The 18,404-nt window shown below is 35.3% G+C and overlaps 2 protein-coding genes across 4 annotated transcripts; one reads left to right on the top strand and one right to left on the bottom strand.

The window, feature by feature from the left end:
* Window positions 1–2,590: 2,590 nt before the first annotated feature.
* Window positions 2,591–4,502, bottom strand: LOC107789337 (class V chitinase-like). The gene is made up of 2 exons (XM_016611123.2): window positions 3,405–4,502; window positions 2,591–3,184 (listed from the first exon to the last, which is right to left on the bottom strand). The coding sequence occupies exons 1-2, from the start codon at window positions 4,477–4,479 to the stop codon at window positions 3,162–3,164; spliced, it is 1,098 nt and encodes a 365-aa protein (XP_016466609.1). The 5' UTR covers window positions 4,480–4,502; the 3' UTR covers window positions 2,591–3,161.
* A 3,774-nt stretch (window positions 4,503–8,276) lies between these two features.
* Window positions 8,277–15,516, top strand: LOC107789339 (uncharacterized). Of its 3 annotated transcripts, none has more exons than XM_075236596.1 (9): window positions 8,277–8,535; window positions 8,664–8,750; window positions 10,473–10,494; window positions 10,636–10,750; window positions 11,667–11,699; window positions 12,643–12,768; window positions 13,953–14,059; window positions 14,146–14,217; window positions 14,631–15,516. In XM_075236596.1, the coding sequence occupies exons 1-9, from the start codon at window positions 8,392–8,394 to the stop codon at window positions 14,990–14,992; spliced, it is 1,068 nt and encodes a 355-aa protein (XP_075092697.1). In that variant the 5' UTR covers window positions 8,277–8,391; the 3' UTR covers window positions 14,993–15,516. The 3 variants fall into 3 exon arrangements, with proteins under 3 accessions (XP_075092697.1, XP_016466612.1, XP_016466613.1); XM_016611126.2 differs by having other exon boundaries at window positions 8,283–8,535; window positions 8,700–8,750; XM_016611127.2 differs by having other exon boundaries at window positions 8,398–8,535; window positions 8,680–8,750.
* Window positions 15,517–18,404: the final 2,888 nt, after the last annotated feature.

The following is an 18,404-nucleotide window of genomic DNA, read 5'->3' as shown; positions in this document are numbered from 1 at the left end:
TTTGTAATTTGATCGAGTACATTTCTCGAGACTTTGAATTATATGCTTCAAGCATTTTAAATCCTTCAGGGATCTTCATATAGATTTAATCAAATGAGTTATATAGGTTATGACTTGCACTTAAATGACATGACATCTTCAGGTGTCTGGACTACAGGTCTGATCCTCACAATCTTTTATAATATTGTGCACCATATTGTATCAAATATATCGTGGACGATAATTTTGTATCGGTTCGCAAGCGACATAACTTGTTGGGATCTCATCACTTTCTTTATTTTCAGGTACTTGAACGTCTTCTAGAGTTTCACAAAATATTACGTCGTGGGCTCTTCTAGAGTTTATTTTCTCCTTATTATAATCATTTTTATCATTTGCTCCTATCCTTTTCAAGGATTGTTATCTTTGGAACTGATTGGTCTACCACGCTTCATGCGTACAGTAAACTATATCTTTCAGGGACTTTAATTTTAATAGGAGCATTTGCAGCTGAAATATGATATTTTATTTTGGATCAGCAAATGCTTCTGCATTTGACTTGAATTATCTTCTAAGTGAGGATTATATTAATAAAAATTTGATTCATATAGCCCGGGACCATTAGAAAATAGCCATTTTATAATTGGGGTTAAAACAAAGTTGGGGGGTTAAATGGCTATTTTCTAAATAGCCAACGGCTATTTTTGGGCTGCCCAACGACTATTTTTTAAATAGCTAATTTTTTTTTATTTTTAAAAAAACTGACGGTTGGGACCGTTTGGCCCGCCAAGGTCCCGGTCCTACTGGTTCCAAAGCCAAGAACCGGCCCACGAGACCGGCCCAGGCCCACATATACCGGTCCCGGCCCACTTAGCCTGTTTGACCTGTTTGAACCACGGTCCCGGGCCCGGACCAGCTCACTTGCCACCCTTAGCTGGTATAATCAATTTATTATGAGAAAAAGCAACTCAAGTGAATTTTTGAAGAATCTTCTAAATCTTCAATTTATGTTTATCATAATTCTCAATTAGTTCATCATATTTAAACCATATGGCAAATGTAAACTTCAAGTTTATCATGGCATGTGCTATCTTTTAGTAAACTTCTGGTTTACTATGACATAAACTTTTGCATTAGTAAACTTCTGATTTATTGTGGCTACTTTTGTATCAGCAAATTTCTGTTTTACTATAGCTATTTTTGCCGCAGTAAAACTTCTGATTTACTGTAACTGCTTTTGCATTAGTAAACTTCTGGTTTACTTTGATACATAATGTAGTACAAATTAAAGAATAAGGCGGGTAACTTCTCACATACATATTATTTTATCCCCTATGATTATGGAAACATGAAGATTTTCAATCTTCTAGTCATATGTAGTCTCAACAGATGGCCATTTATATTAGTAAACTTCAGGTTTACTACAACATATGTTTTGATCTTAATCATATAATATGAATAACATATTTGTATATAAAATCTTCGAGAGCCTTCATTTATTATCCACAATCTAATATTTATCGGATACTACTGGTGTCATGTGTCTTCTAGACAAACAGTTAGCTCTTCAGGAGCTTTTGATAAATTTTGTACTACCAAATATTGTTCTGACACTTCTGGTGTCATGAATGAAAATCATAATCAAATGAACAATAGAAAGACAATTCTAAATTTATAAATGACCAAAATTAAGAATTTTAATATTTTTACTTCTACATAATATTTTCCTGCTTCAGGAGGAAATTTTAATTATTACTATTTCAGGAGAAATTTAAAATATGAAATATTGAGAATATATTCTCTCAACCGTATTACCTCTTCTGGAGGTGAATCGCAATATATTTACATCAATAGCGCGTTCATATTTAATATTGTCACATTCACTTCAGGAAATGGATTAATCGAGGTATGCAAAAGTTCTTTTCCTTTAGGAGATAGAACATAATTATCTGAACGTGCATAATCACATCAAATTGTGATGCTTCAAACCTCTTTTAAGATATTTGCTATTTCATAAGCAAATCGAGGTATGTATATAATATGAAGAATTTTCTCTAACTTATCTTCAATATAACCATAGCAAGCCTAAATTATTACTTCTGATGGTCATAGGTATATAACACTTCTGGCGGTTAACAAAATTTAGTTACAATGAGATATATGAAACATAGCCACTTCTGGTGGCCGTACTCTGCTGGAGTTCAAGTGAACTATGAAATTAAGTCATAACGAGACTTAGAAAATATTACCATTGTTGGTAATTTTGTCATAAACTCTGCTGAAGTTTACATGGAACTGATATTGTTATTCACCTTTTAATCCTTCACTAAACGATCAAGGAGGAAAATAAGTACAAAAATAGCAATTGTATAAGTATACATAGTCCCCAATCGTTTGCCACATAAACTACTGGTGTAGTCTCGCGACCATATAATAGTTTCAATAAAATTAATTTTTTCTTTCCAATTTTGCGAGGTCACATCCAAGTAAAATGACATATGCATCATTATTGGCTAGAAAAAGAAACTCCGTACCTTGGAGTATTTGCTCGAGATGACAGAGTCTCATGCTGATAACGTGTTATAAAATAAAGACTATAAAGTAAATAAGCTGAAGAAAAGTATAGAGTGAGATTGATATATTATTCAACTTAAAACTGATGTACATAATGAACTGAAAACTCTTCTATTTATAGAAGAAAGGAAGCAGCTGCGAGGCTTTTCTTGAGCTGCTTGTAAGCTGCCTGCATGAGGTGCTTGCAACCTGCCTATTTAATAAGAAATTGTTGCAAATCATTTTATTGAGTTGCTTGCAACCTGCCTGTATCAGCTGCTTGTAGATAAACTTCAATAGAGTACCAAATGGATAATCTTCTTTAGGAAGATTATCTATAGCGGAGTAATAAATAGACATCTATAATATAATTATTTTCATAACAACAAGCTTAATGTAAACGTGTAGTACATCACACAGCTTTTATTGTTGTATATGTGGAAATTTATGGATTACATAAAAAAGAGAAAAAAGTTCAAGCTACTATGAATATCATCTCTCCTGTTCAAAGTTTTTATTTTATTTTATTTATTTATTTATTTATTAACAAATCTCCTAGTCAAAGTTGACTGCAATAAAGATGTCCCAAGGCCAAATAATCCAATTTTAACCAAAAAGAGAAATTCAACCTAAACTTCCCAAGCTTGCAATGCTGCCAAAATAACAAGGATAAAAATTAGAAGAAAATTAATTTAATTAACCAAAATTTATAGTAATTGAATGTAATTTCTTTTATGCTGACTGTGTGAAGTGTTTTCATATTAAAATATAAGATAATTAAAATTAAATAAATAAATAACTTTTATAGAAAATTAACTTATTTTAACAGATTAAATTACACTGATAACGTAAAAACGGATTAATTTACTAACCTTCTTGAGAAAGAGTCCATTTATTATCCACCCCAACATGCCATGCAAAATAACCAAGCAATCCCTTCTTCTTAACATAAGCAACCTTAGTAAAAATGGTATTAAATTCATCAAAATTAATCCATGTTGTTCCCAAATAGCAATAATTCCCAACAATATCAGCATCAAATGTTATTGTTGCCCTAACACAAAATTCACTTATTTCTTTATACCCCATTGATCCATCTCCACCACCAATAGGTCCTCTAGCCGGTGCATTTAAATCATGATTTTCCCTATTCAATAATCTCCATCCATATCCAAAAAATGGCAAACCAAAAACTATTTTCTTAGAAGGAATTCCAGATTTAATCCAATCTTCAATTCCAGCACTTCCACTAATATTTTTTCCAGAATCTTGATCTAATAATGCAGCATGAGGTCGCATTACACGCGAAAGATTAGGAGAAGTGAAATTATAAGCCATTAGATTAATCCAATCTAAACTTCTTGCTAATGACTTTGAAGGGTAATTCAAAGTACCATTAATTTTTGGTTTGTAATAAACTGCTAAACTTAGTAACAATGCTTGTTTACTTGATGTTTTAGCTTCCAAGATTATTGCGGATTGCCATTCTTTTATAAGAATTTCTAAGTTGATCATGTCTGAATTTGATTTAGGGTAAGTCCAATAAAGATCTAAGCCATGAAAATTAAAAGATCTAGCTAAAAATATCGACGAATCGATGAATTGTTTTCGAGAAGTTGGATTACTAGCCATGGTAGAAAAAGTGACAAAATTAGAATCTTTAATGGACAATAAGGTTTTAATTGAAGGGTTTTTTTGTTGAACATTTTTTGTGAAAGTGGAAAATGGTGATATATTTGATGAGGAAATAGAGACTTGAAAATCTTTGGGATTAATATCAGCAAATGCACAAAAAATATGAGTGAAATATTTGGATTCAATTTCAGAAGCTGAGAAATTAAAGCTAGAAAGCCAATAGGCTGATCTAACTACTTGTTCTTGACATAAAGCAAAATGTTGAAGAAAAACAAAGGGAAACAAGAAGTAAAGAAGATTTTGAAAAACCATTTTTTGCGTAAAATAAAATTCGTAACTCAAATTGGTTTGAGAAATGAAAGTTTAGAGCTTGAATATTTATAGGGGTGATGGGCATAAGATTGGCAATTTTAGTAGGCGTTTGGACATAAAAATTATAAAATTTTTTAAAAAAAAACAGTATTCGAAGTTAAGTTGAAAAATGGTATTTAAAATTTGAAATTGTGTTTGGACTTTGGACATGCATTTCACTTGAAAAAATATTGTAGTTTTGTGAGTGGGGAAAATAGTTTTTTTGAAAGTTTTGAAGAAGTGGTCAAAACTATTTTTTGGTTTTTGAAAATTTTATTTTTGAATTTTTTTTAATTAACTTGCAAAATTTTACGGACAAACATATTTTTTGAAAAAAAAAATTACAAAAAAGAAAAAATAATTATGGACAAATGTGTCCTATAGCACAACTCTTTGAACAAAATTCTTCTATTTCGGCTGGTATTATCCAAACTTAGGAAACATTTTCTAGTGGTCATTGAGTGTTTTCACATGCCAAATAAAGATGTTCGATATCAACTTGGATTTATTGGATAAGGCCTCTTGTAATTTGAACTTGGAAATATATCACATGATTGGTTTTATATTATACAAGCGGACTTTGTAAAGAAATTTTACACTATATAGGTTACGTCAGGTTAATATAGTCAGATCTCTGTATAATAATATTCTTATATAATAGTCATTCACTATAAAAGTCAATTTTTTCTTGGAATCGATTATGCCCTCTCTGACAATATTTCACTATAGCAGCCAAAAAATATCGAAACAAACAAAAATGTTATATAGAAGTTTGACTGTATATATCAAGTTTGTAATGAAGATTTACATGTCGATCCACATAACTTAAATTACACATAACTATATTATCAAAGACTAATTAGGCCGCCGTGGCATAATATAACTTTGTGTAAGCCACATATATTGTCTAACGTTTTAAACCTCTTCTAACGTTCTTTTTTATTTGTGTTTTATCTCTATTTTCTAAACAAACTATTAATTAATTAGCTATAAAAAAAAGTTCTTTAAAACAGTACAAATATGTTTTGCATTACTGTTGAGTGTCTTTTTCTTTTTTTTTTCTTTTTTTTTTTTGGGGGGGGGGGGGGGGGGGTTGTTGGTGTGATAGAAATAGAACGACTATAATTGCAATGTCTGTAGAAGTAGGACTTTTCTACCAGTAATTGCTGGCTATACAATGTGGTTGACTTTGTTAAGTAACGTGCTATTTTAAAAATGACAATTGACTTTGACTACAATTGAGAGAGGACTTTGACTACAATTGCGTTTTAGTAGCAGCTCACAATATTTCAATTGATGAAATCTTTTGTATTTGAATAAGTGGTTTTTATGTTAAAGATAATCTTCTTTTGATTCTTAACAATTAATAGAGGAATACTTTAACTTGAAAATTCAAACAACATTAGATGTTTGTGCTATAGATTACTTGTCCAAAATCTGTACTTCTTAGGCGAGACCTCTTATTCTGTAAACACTTGGGTGATACGTAAACTAATTATCTATCGCATAGAAGTACCAATCACCGAAAAATATATATTTTCGAACCGTGGAATACAATTCATATATTACCATGCATATAATTGTGTAATTGTTACAGTATCAACTTCTCATATTTCATGCATTACTACGAGTCTACGACTTTCAGATTGTCACTCTCTTTATCTTCTCTTACAGAAAATACAGGCCTCTTGAGGGAATTCATAGCTAAATTTGCATTCTATAACATAAAAGAAACTTCCAACATTGTAGGCATGTCCAATGGATTGTTTTGGACACATAATAGAGCAATTTGCATGCAATTGCAAGATAATGTTGTATCGTCAAGATGGCGAGTTCTCATGTTCGCCATAAATTTGTGACGGAAGCAACGTGTGCCAATCACAAATTTGTAAGGAATATCAAGATTTATCACAATTTCGTCATCCGTAATAATTGAATCTCATCATCCATACATAACAAATTAAATTAATGTAGTATATATATTCATATTATAATATATCATGAACAATAAGAATCGATATTCTTATTGATACTATAACTCATAGGGAAGAAAATTGATGTATAGATAGAATCAAATATGCAATATTTACGAACAAAAATATTCGGTTATTGGAAAAAAAAAATATACTTTTAATGTCGAATCGGGATCAATTAAGATCCAAATAAAGCATTGGGTCGAACTCTTCTTTGATATCAAGGTAATATCTATGAATAATTATAGACTTTCGGGAAAAAGTAATAGAATGGGACATATTATGGCACATACAATGCATAATTAAATTTGAGACGAATCTTTTTTTTCTTTCATGGAGAAGAAGTAATGACGATATCTCGAAAATAAGCATTGGTTTACTTAGTATAGTAGTAGAAGTAGGAGGATGCAAAGGAAATTCCTGATGCTCCTGCCATACTACAGGTTAAGGGTGAAATTCAAAAATAGCTAAATTTACAAGTGTTGATTGAAAAACAGTCACAGTTTAAAAAATAATCGAAATTTAGCCATTTTTCATATAAAGATAAATTTGAACGAAAATACTGTTAAAATCCAGAAAATATTTCAACATAATATACTGGAGTTCCAACATAGTATACTGGAGTTTCAGCATAGTATACTAGAGTTCCAGCATAATATACTGGACTTCCAGTATAATATATTAGAAGTTCTAGTATAATATACTGGTCCAGCATAATATACTAGAAGTTCATACACAGGTGCTCCAGTCTCCAGTATATTATGCTGAAACTTTTCGTGTGTTGGAGTTCCAGCATAATATACTGAAAGTTCATACACATGTGCACCAATCTCTAGTATATTATGCTGGAACTTTCCGTGTTGCAGCAAAATTGTGGCTATTTTTCAATGACTTTGCAAACGCTGACTATTTTTCAATTACCAGTCCGAAAACTGGCCAGCCCGTGCTATTTTCACTCATGTTAATAGTTTCCATCGGACAAGAGTGGGTTGCTCTAGTGGTAAGCACTTTTCACTTCCAACCAAGAGGTTGTGAGTTCGAGTCACCCCAAGAGCAAGGTAGGGAGTTCTTGGAGGGAGAGAGTCGGGGGTCTATCGAAAACAGCATCTCTACCCCAGGGTCTATCGGAAACAGTCTCTCTACCCCAGGGTCTATCGGAAACAGCCTCTCTACGCCAGGGTAGGGGTAAGGTCTGCGTACACACTATCCTCCCCAAACCCCATTAGTGAGATTATACTTGGGTATTGTTGTTGTTTAATACTTTCCATCGCTTATTCAAGATTGTGCCCTCAGATTTGACAGCGAACTTAAAATAATTTTGAAGTAAAATTGTTGTTCACAAGTTTGTGACAGAATTATACGTCACAAATTGAGTCAAAACCTCTTAAATATGCTATGCAATCTTTTATATTTTCAACCACGTTCTCAAGGGTGTTGGCAAGTGATCTATGAAGTTGTATATCAAGTTCAAATTTTAACAGAGATAAATCATCTACCTAAATCATGATAGAGTAAAATTATCTCGTACTTATATTGATGAAAAACAATATGAATATTTGTTGAAATAATCGAGGTAAATGTTAAATTATCTGTGTGGTTTCAATCACCGTGATTTTTTCAAGTAAATCTTTTTTCAAACCAAAAAGAGAGAGCTGCACAAAAAAACAATCAGTTTCTGCTCTTTTAGTTCCTAATAATATTGAACAACTACAAAATGGTTAATTAATTTTTTCTTTTAAAATGAAGAGAATTTCAGTACTGTAGAGTTATTCAAACAAAAACAAAAAAAGCAAATAATATAATACTTATTACATTTGACTATAGCAATTGCAAATTAGAAATTGGAAACTGGAACAGTTATTGCGCTTTGCGCCCAAATATTTGTTGGCAACACGTCTATATGTTCAACGGCAGCACGTGGCTACACGCGCCCACACCGTTCTGTGGCATTTCCGGCCCCATCCTTCATCGAACACCGTCAAAACTCGCCGACGGTGACTTCTCGATGTCCTCTTCCGTCCGAATCGCCGTCGTCGGCGACGTCGTAAGCATTTTCAGTTGCTACTGAAGTCTTAATTTGTTACTTTCTTTTTTTTCTTTTTTATATTTTTGTAATTTGAATTATTTTGCTTTTTCTTTCATTTTTTTTTTTTGTAATTTGAATTGATTTAGTTTCTTTTTTTTATGGAAATGTTGAAAATTGGGAAGCATGATGATTGGAACCTAGAAGAAGATAGGAAGGCTCTTCAATTTTTGAAGGTATTTAGCATGTTTAATTTTATTAATTACTCTCTACGTTCCAATTAATATGATGGTATTTGACTAAGCTATAAATATTTGTGTAGCTACAAATCATATTAGGTAAAATAGAAAGTTTAATGTTAAATTATTTATAAATAAGAAAGCATGACATTCCTTTTGTGACGGGCTAAAAAAGGAGGTGTACCACGTAAATTGAGATGGAGGGAGTAATTTATTCTGTTTTCTGAAAAAGTTCTTTTTTTGTGCTAGGGTTGTTGAGGTATTGCTTATTGTGAATAAGCTAGTTTCTAGAATGCATAAAGCATATTTCTGTAGTTTACAAATAATCCAGCCAAAGTAACAGGAATTAATTGACCAAATTTTAGTACTTCGAGCTGACTTTGTATTGAGTTTGGTTCTATTAACCGTTAAAAAGGTGCACTAGCGAAGCTCTAGAATTTGGGTTATCATCTCAATGAAAGCTCTCTGAATTGAATTGATTTACTAAAGGAAGCCAAACTTGCCTTTAATTTGAAGCTCTTGATTACCAATTGTTATTACTCTTAACATGCCGCACTATGTACCGTAGTATGCATTAACAATTCGTGGTATGGGACATCATGGTATCTGTTGGTAAACCCTTGTTTCATGGAGCTCTCTGTCATGCTAAACTTTCCCCTAAATTGCCTGGCGTATTAAAACATTTCCTGTGTAGATGTTGCACGAGAGGATGGTAACTACAATTTATATAGTTTTGCTTGTCTTGCTTTTGCATCTTCTTTTCCCCTTGCTCTTCGCCTCTCCAAACTCAACCATAGTTATATCTTGGTGTGTAACACATGAATTTGTTGGCTAATTCTATCCCGCTCCGCTCTTCTATTAAGGTTATTAATTGGAAGGGGAAAAAATATATCATGACTAGCAAAATATTTCGTGCAAAGCAAAAATAATTTCATCAAAGACTCAAAGTTGTACAAATTATCTTCATATTTTATTCCTTTCGTTAATGGATAAATTTAGCAATTGCTGCTAACTTGCTCCTCTGAGCAGTGCATATGCTTTGGCTATGATATATTCGACACATGTAATTGCACTTAGGTCTTCAAGAACATTTTTAGAAATCAAGATCTGAGTGTTGCTTCAGAGTTCCTAACAACAGTTCCTCTCTGTTCTGCTCCTCCGACATTAAAAGACATGATCTTTACCTGCTTTGGTATCTGATTAGCTACTATATGGTAAATAAATTGCAGCTTTGCCTTTAGTGTTGTTTTGAGGGATGATTCTCTATTACTTATCAAAAACAAATGGCGTAGCCATACAACATAACCATGAGATATCATGAAGTGCAAGCTTCATTATCCAAAACTAACTTTAGAAACTACTCTTTTGGGAGGATCCCTTGTATTTTCACTTTTTCTTTCTTTTTTGGGAAGGGGAGCCTTGGAGCAACAGTAAAGTTGTTTCCGCGTGGCCTATAAATCATGGGTTCGAGCCATAGAATTAGCCACTTAGCATTGCGTAAGGGTAAGTTGCCTACACTACATCCCCTTGGGGTGCGGCCCTTTCATGGACCCTGGTTGAACACAGGATGCTTTGCTCACTGGCTGCCCTTTTTCTTTCTTTCTTGGGACAACGAAAACCTTCTCTTGGAGAGATCCTTTTACTTTTTCATGTATAACATCATTTTGTATTTTCATTTCCTTCTGTCAGCTAATGATATTTGTTTTGTGAAAATTGCAGCCGGATTTGGTGCTCTTCACAGGCATGTTTTCTTATTATCTCCCATCTATTTATCCCCAATATGTACTACATAGTTATTGTTTTCTTTCAACTACTATTTTCATTCACCAGCCAAGTGAGATTGGAAGAATAATCGGTTCACTTCATTTTATCCTTGCTTCAGGGGATTTTGGGAATGAAAATGTGGATCTAGTCCGAAGCATTGCAGATTTGGAGATGACCAAAGCTGTTATTCTGGGGAACCATGATGCATGGAATACTCAAAAGTTTTCTGGAAGGCAAGTCCAAGTTCCACTTTCTCCGATTGCTTACACATATGTCCTCTAAATTGACCTGTCTTTAGCTTACACTTACCTGTTTATATATGTCAATACTTTACTTTCTTATGTGACATCTGATTTTTAACTTGCTATTAGCGATTGGATACATCTTATTCTCTTTCCTTTAACTATGCTTCAAGCATAGTATATAACTGGATATTTCTCATTTTCTTCCTAATTCATTCCTGAAATAATTTCATTTTACTTGTTTTGCTGGCCAAGCTCCATTTATCAATGCAACTTGAAGAATTACTATCAGGATCTCTAAGTACCGGATCGCGTTGTGGTGTTACACTCTGGTATCCTTATGAAAGTTCTAATCAATCATGATATCTGAATTCAGTCTCCTGAAACCAGAAATCAAATTCTTTTGAAGTTCTTTGACCATCCACATGGTTGAATTTAAAAACCTGATGGATTTGTTTTACGGCAAACACTGTCTTATTCGTTTTCCATTATTGTTGGAATTCAAACTCAGGTAGATATGGTGGCATATGGTGGTAGTCGGATTAGTGTTGTAGCTTCATGAAGGTTGTGATTGGTAATTGTGAATGGGGTGACAACAGTGGTGACGTGTGAGTAGGATTAATTAGCACTGCCATTGGTGGTAGAGCTTGTGGAAAATGATGAATCTAAAGGACGAATCTATCCTAGAACTTACAAACATAATTGTCAACAACATAATGGCTTTGAAAATATGAAATATTAAAAGGATCCGAGATATTGTTAGATTCAACTTTTTCCTGTCCGCTTACTTGCATATCTCCTTGACAAAAAAAAATTCTCTAATTTTGATATGCTCTACCTCTTAGGTCTGCTTTGCTAAATTCATCTACTTGTTCTTTTTCTTAGTGTGTGCTGTTCCAATATGTAGGGAAAAAGATGCTGTTCAACTTCAGCTGGAATGGTAAGTTTTTCGAGATATATAATTATTTAGTGTCACTAAATCTATAGATCCATATATCAAATAGTGTGGCTATATGCTTATTGATGATGTTTAGGACTGTCAATTTCTCACTTTGGCTATCTGGTATGACTTTCCATCTCGTGTTTCTCACAATCTCTCTCCCTCCCTGTCTCAGAAGTAAGGGAAGATAGATGATAAAATGGATCATTATACTGTAGATATAAATTAAATAGCCAGGATCCAGAAAGGTCCTCTTGGTACATCTGCTGGTGGTTGGACTATGTACAACCGACCCATGTAGCAAGTAGGTTATGGAAAACAAAAGGTTATACAACAGGATTATGGTTATATCTGCACCAATCTGGACAGTATTTGCTGTTAAAAGAAAATATAGCAATGTAAACATAACGAAGGGCATGTCCTTTTGCAGGGCAATTATCCATGTGCAGGTATTAGGATGGTGCCACAAGCATAATTCTCCACAATGCTGGCACATAAAAAGTTTTGTAAAGTTGCATATTATAAATTTAATGCCACAAGTAGTCCGAACTAAGTTTAAAATTTAGGTTTACTAATTAGTCTTTCTTGGTACAAGGAGCGCCGACTGAGGTGAACCCCACGCCCGGTGAACAAAGATTGATTCTGAGACTCTGGCTCATGTTGTGAAGATTTCTATTAATAATCAACCATCTGCATATGAATATGTTCAATAGTTCAATTCCTTTGATTATCTATCTGCTTATATGACGAGCTTTATACCAGAATATGAATCAGACAACCAAGTCTTCTCCATAACAGAGTGTTTCTATCTTCACCTTTTCATTTCTTTAGCGGAGCTCATATTTCATGCTGTCCATCTGTGTCCTACCTTATATAGTATAAGGAAAAGAATTTATATTGTAAAGGTTATCTTGTTGGCATGCTGACAATTTATAATGGTCAGTCTTGGTGATGAGCATGTTGGTTACCGTCGGATGGATCTCCCTATGCTAAAACTCAGTATTGTTGGTGGACGACCTTTTTCTTGTGGTGGTAGACCCTTGTTTCGGAAACAGCTTCTCAAAGCAAGGTTTGTGGTCCTAATCTCTTGTTTGTTAGTTATTTCCCTTTCAATGCATATTGACACTTCACCCTAACTTTATCTATAATTGGTTAATGTTGCTTAGCCCGAGTATCTAAACAACTTATAGCATCGTCTGTAAATTTGAGAACTGTAATTTTTGTCTGCACTTATGGTTTGAAGTTTCTAATACATTGTGCACTTGAAGTTGTTAAAGTGTGATTCTCCAATGTAGGCATCGACTCTTTTTAGTGTTAGAAATTTACACTCTTTATAGTCTTACAAATTTACATGCCTAATTCACAAGTTTTATCCGCAAATGCTTGAATAATACATTACAAGTCATCAACAAAATGCCTGAATTTGTTTCATTCGTCGCATGTTTTTCCGTTTGCTTCTTCTAGTTGTGGAGTGTTCTTATAGCATAAACTATGGAAATAACCTGACTGCCTGATATATTGAAGCTGAATCCTTATAACATTTATTAATTTTCTCTGATCAGAAAGGAAAACTTTCCATATACCATTATAGTTTATAACCAATTTTATGAATTCTGGTTCTTATGTTTCTTGTTTGATAAGCAAAAAACGTAAGCTGTATGAAGGGCAAGGTAGAACAAGATCTTAGAAATTGAGGGAATAATCCAGGAGAAATTAAGTAGTAGCAAAAATGTATTTATAATCTTTATAACTGGTATAATTCAGTTCTTCATTTGTTAAATAGACTACTATAAGACTTAATTTGTTATTGTTTATTTTGTGGTATGTCCTTTTTTCATTTGATAGGAAATTTTCATCTTGTCGTGTACATTAACAAAATGGCACCAAAGAAGCGCCCCCCTCCCCTTGAAGCTTGTTTCTTTTCTCTTCTCTGGTTCTGATGATAAATACTTCAAATTCATGAAGCACTCGATCAGATTGATGATTAACATTTTTCTTTTCCATTGTTGCTGCCACCGGATCACTTTTGCTCAATGGAAACCATGAAATTTCTATTAAGAAATTGCTCAAAAACTAATATTTAAGAATATAATGACTTCATAGTTGTCTCTTGTACCTATATCAGAAGTGGCTCTGGCCAAATAGCATCTTATCATGCAAATAATATCTGCAAGCTCAACCGTCTGCTTTAACACTCTGGATGTAGCTTAGATTGTGACTTGCAACTCTACCGTATTGAAATTACCTTCTTAGGTATGGAGTCCATGATATGGATAGGAGCGCCGAGAGAATCTTACAAGCTGCCATGGGCACTCCAGAGGACCATTCACTTATATTCCTTGCACATAATGGCCCCACAGGTGTATTAGCTTGCTGAAGTAGTATTTGTTGAGGTACTTCTACCTGTTGCTGGAAATTTTTGAGGTTTTAAGAGTAAGACATGCAGGGCTAGGTGCTAAAATAGATGACATCTGCGGAAGAGACTGGTTTGTTGGAGGTGGCGACCATGGTGATCCAGGTAATAATTATTACTTCCTCGGTCCCAATTGATTTGGCGGTGTTTGAATTTCGTGAGTCAAACGAGTTTTGTTTACCGTGATTTTTCATATGCCTTTTTATTTATTGTGACTTTATAGTACTTTTTACATAGTTTCCAAATATGTAAATTTTATTTCAAAAAATTTAAAGATTCTATGTCTGAATTCACGATCAAAATTAAGAAGTTTGAGTCTCGAAATCTGAATTGTTCCACATAAATAGGGACAGAGGGAGTAATTGATATCTTTGTTTCTGAAGTCCTTCAACGGGACAACCCATTTATCCTGATGAGAGCAGTATATCCAAATCTTGATTAATCAAATCTGCTCAACTTCAAAACAAGTTGTTTCATGTTTTTGTTTCATCAGCATATGATCGTTACATTTCGTGCAGATCTAGCGCAGGCCTTGGCCCAATTAAAAGAGGCTGCTCCATATTCGGTCCCCTTGGTCATTTTCGGTCACATGCATAAACAACTTGCTTTAGGAAATGGCTATCGTAAAATGATAGTGGTTGGAAATGATAGTACCATATACTTGAATGGAGCTATTGTTCCCCGGGTCAGACCCCCAGCTTTGACAGCTGAATCCGAAGGCACATCGCGAGCCTTCACCATCGCAGAAATTTCAAATGGAAGAGTGGAGAAGATAGCAGAAACTTGGATTTCTGTCATCGGAGACAAAACAAGATTAGAGGAGGAACATATACTGTTTAATAGTCCAAGCAGAGGTTCTGTCACTGCCTCTCTTTTGTAGATGAACAACACAATGTGAATGTGTATACGAATGAATTTGTACATGATCGTCATTTTGTTTGGCGTGTGTATAATGCAAACTTGATCCCGGCCCCCATGTGCAGCCCAGAATACCAATCTGCTTGCTTCTCTGGAAAGGAAAGATTCATATGATCATTTGTTATTCAAGAGTCACTTTATATGTACTGTCTTCAAGATTACATTATGTGCCATGATAAACACAATATCAAGTTGCGCGCTTCTGTCATAACGAACTCTGTAGCTGGAGGAGAGGGAGACATTTACACACTACCCTCGACGAAGAGCATTGGGTTGTTGCAGGTCAGGTTTTATTTTAAATTTTGTTAAGTCTATATGAACTGTTTATAATGCTACATCAGCTTTTGGTAGCCACTAGCCAGAACTTGGACAAATCCGGCCAAGGGACTCTTAGTGTGATATGGGTATAGAAAAGTGACTTTTCTGTTGTAAAATAAAAATGACTTTACCATATAATTTTCAATAGTTGAGTGTCCGTTTGAGCAATGAACTCTACACTTTTTCCCGCAACTATTTCCCTCTCATTGAGGAGCTTGAACTTGTGTGTAATGATGCTGCCAAATATACCATAAGCCTAATGGTATATTAAGATGGAATTTGATGTGAAAAATAGAGTTAAATAAATTACTACGGGCAAAATTGTGAGGCTCTTATTCAAATTGCTTATTGCTTCTCTAATATGAAGGTGTCTTCTTACGAAATTGATCTCTAACATATTATTTCATCCATTCTAAAAAGATTAACTCTTGCTTAAAAGAGTTTATTTCAATTTTAAAAACATAATACGATAATAAAATTCTGCAATGCCAATGCACAATGCAATTAGATTTTGAACTTTTGAAACCTAAAAAACAACAACACAACAACAGGCCAATGTAATCCCACAAGTGGGGTTTGTGGAGGGTATTATGTATGCAGACCTTACCCCCCCTACCTTCAAGAAGGTAGAGAGGTTGTTTTAGAAAGACCCTCGGCTTAGGAAAAATAAAAGGAAGGGCATCAACAATCACACCAATTTTAAAACCGAAGCAAAAATACAAAGATACAAAACTAAAAATGAGTATTGTAATCAGAAGGCCGAAACGAAAGCAACGACAAGTAATCACATAAATCAAGGAATACGGAAATACATAAATAACGCGCATGTACTAAAGTTACTGTTACAGACAAAGATAACGCCAACCGACCTATTCTAACCCTTTACCTTTATTCTGAACATCCACACCTTCTTATCCCTAGTCATGTCCTCAGTGAGCTGGAGTAACGCCATATCTTGACTAATCACCTCTCCCCAATACTTCTTCGGCCTACATCTACCTCTCTTTAGGCCCTCCAGGGCCAACCTCTCACACCTCCTCACTAGTGCATCTGCATCTCTCCTCTTCACATGTCCGAACCATCTAAGTCTCGCCTCCCGCATCTTGTCCTCCACAGAGGCCACACCACCTTATCTCGAATAACTTCATTTCTAGTCATATCCAGTCTAGTATGCCCGCACATCCATCTCAACATCTTCATTTCAGCCACCTTCATCTATTGGACATGGAGTTCTTGACTGGCCAACACTCAGCCCCATATAATATAGTCGGTCTGACCACCGCTCTATAAAACTTACCTTTAAGTTTAGGTGGCACATTCTTATCACACAAAATACCTGAAGCGAGCTTCCATTTTATCCATTTCGCCCTAATACCATGTGTAACATCACCGTCGATCTTTCCATTCCCTTGTATAATCGACCCAAGGTATTTAATACTCTCTCTACTAGGGATGACTTGAGAATCAAGCCTCACTTCTCCGTCCCCACCTTGAGTCGTCCTACTGAACTTGCACTCCGAGTACTTAGTCGGTCCTGCTCAACTTGAAACCTTTAGACTCTGGGGTCTGCCTCCAAATCTCTAACCTTCCATTAACACCGCCTTGCATCTCATCAATCAGAACAATATCATCTGCAAATAACATGTATCGCGACACCTCTCCTTGAATATGGCGCGTCAGTGCGTTGATCGCTAAGGCAAATAGAAATGAACTGAGGGCTGACCCCTGATGCAACCCCATCATAACTGGGGAAGTGTTCCGAGTCCCCTCCCACGATCATCACTCAAGTCTTAGCTCCATCATTAATAACCCTAATGTAATAACAGGAACACCTCTAACCTCTAAACATCTCCACAGAATCCCCATTGACACTTTATCGTAAACTTTCTCTAAGTCGATGAACACCATATGTAAATCCCCCTTCCTCTCCCTATATTGTTCTATCAACCTCCTAACAAGATGAATAGCTTCCGTAGTCGAACGACATGGCATAAATCCAAACTTATTTTCAGAAATATCCACAATCCTCTTCAACCTCAACTTCACCACCCTCTCCTAGACTTTCATAGTATGACTTAGTAACTTGATGCCCCGGTAGTTGTTCCATCTTTGGATGTCACCCTTATTCTTATACAGTGGGACCATCGTACTCTATCTCCATTCTTCGGGTATTTTTATCGTCCTAAAAATGACATTAAATAACCCAGTGAGCCACTCCAAACCCGCCCTACCCACGCTCTTCTAAAATTTCACCGGGATATCGTCAAGGCCGGTCGCTCTCCCCCTGCTCATCTTACACATAGCCCCCTTAACCTCCTCAGCTCTTTATACGTCTACAATACTCAAAGTCCTGACGACACTCAGAGTGTTCTAAGTTGCTAGCTCAATGGTCCTATCCCCCTATTCATTCAAGAGTTTATGGAAGTAAGTCTACCATCTATGACGAATCAGTGCCTCATCCAACAAAACTCGGTCGTCCTCGTCCTTGATGCACTTCACTTGGTCCAGGTCACGGGCCTTCCTTTCTCACACCTTGACTAACATGTACAACTTCTTATCCCCTCCTCTACCTCTGAGCTATTCATACAAGCGTTCAAACGCACCGGTCTTAGTCGTAGTAACTGCTAACTTCGCTTCCTTCTTAGCCATCTTATACTGTTCCCTATTCATCCTCTTCGCCTCTTCGTCCACGCTCTTCATAAGCTTCAGATATGCCACTTTCTTGGCCTCTATTTTACCTTGAACCTTAGTACTCGACCACCAATCCCCTTTACGACCACCAGATGAGCCCTTCGAGACCCCTAATACCTCTTAGCAGCCTCCTTAATGCAATTCGCCATCGCGGTCCACATACTATTCGCATCCTCACTACTCCTCCGTGCTCCCATATCCAGCAACTTATCTCTCAAATCATGTGCTCTGTCTTTTGTCAAAGCTCCCCACTTGATCCTAGGTAGACCAAACACAACCATCTTTGTACGCTTCCTCGTGATCTCCAAGTCCATGACCAGAAGCTTATGACAAGTCGTGAGGTTCTCACTCGGGATGACATTGCA

Source organism: Nicotiana tabacum, chromosome 18 (genome assembly GCF_000715075.1).
Source record: "Nicotiana tabacum cultivar K326 chromosome 18, ASM71507v2, whole genome shotgun sequence".
Classification (NCBI taxonomy): domain Eukaryota; kingdom Viridiplantae; phylum Streptophyta; class Magnoliopsida; order Solanales; family Solanaceae; genus Nicotiana; species Nicotiana tabacum.
This window is presented reverse-complemented; position numbering and strand designations above follow the sequence as displayed.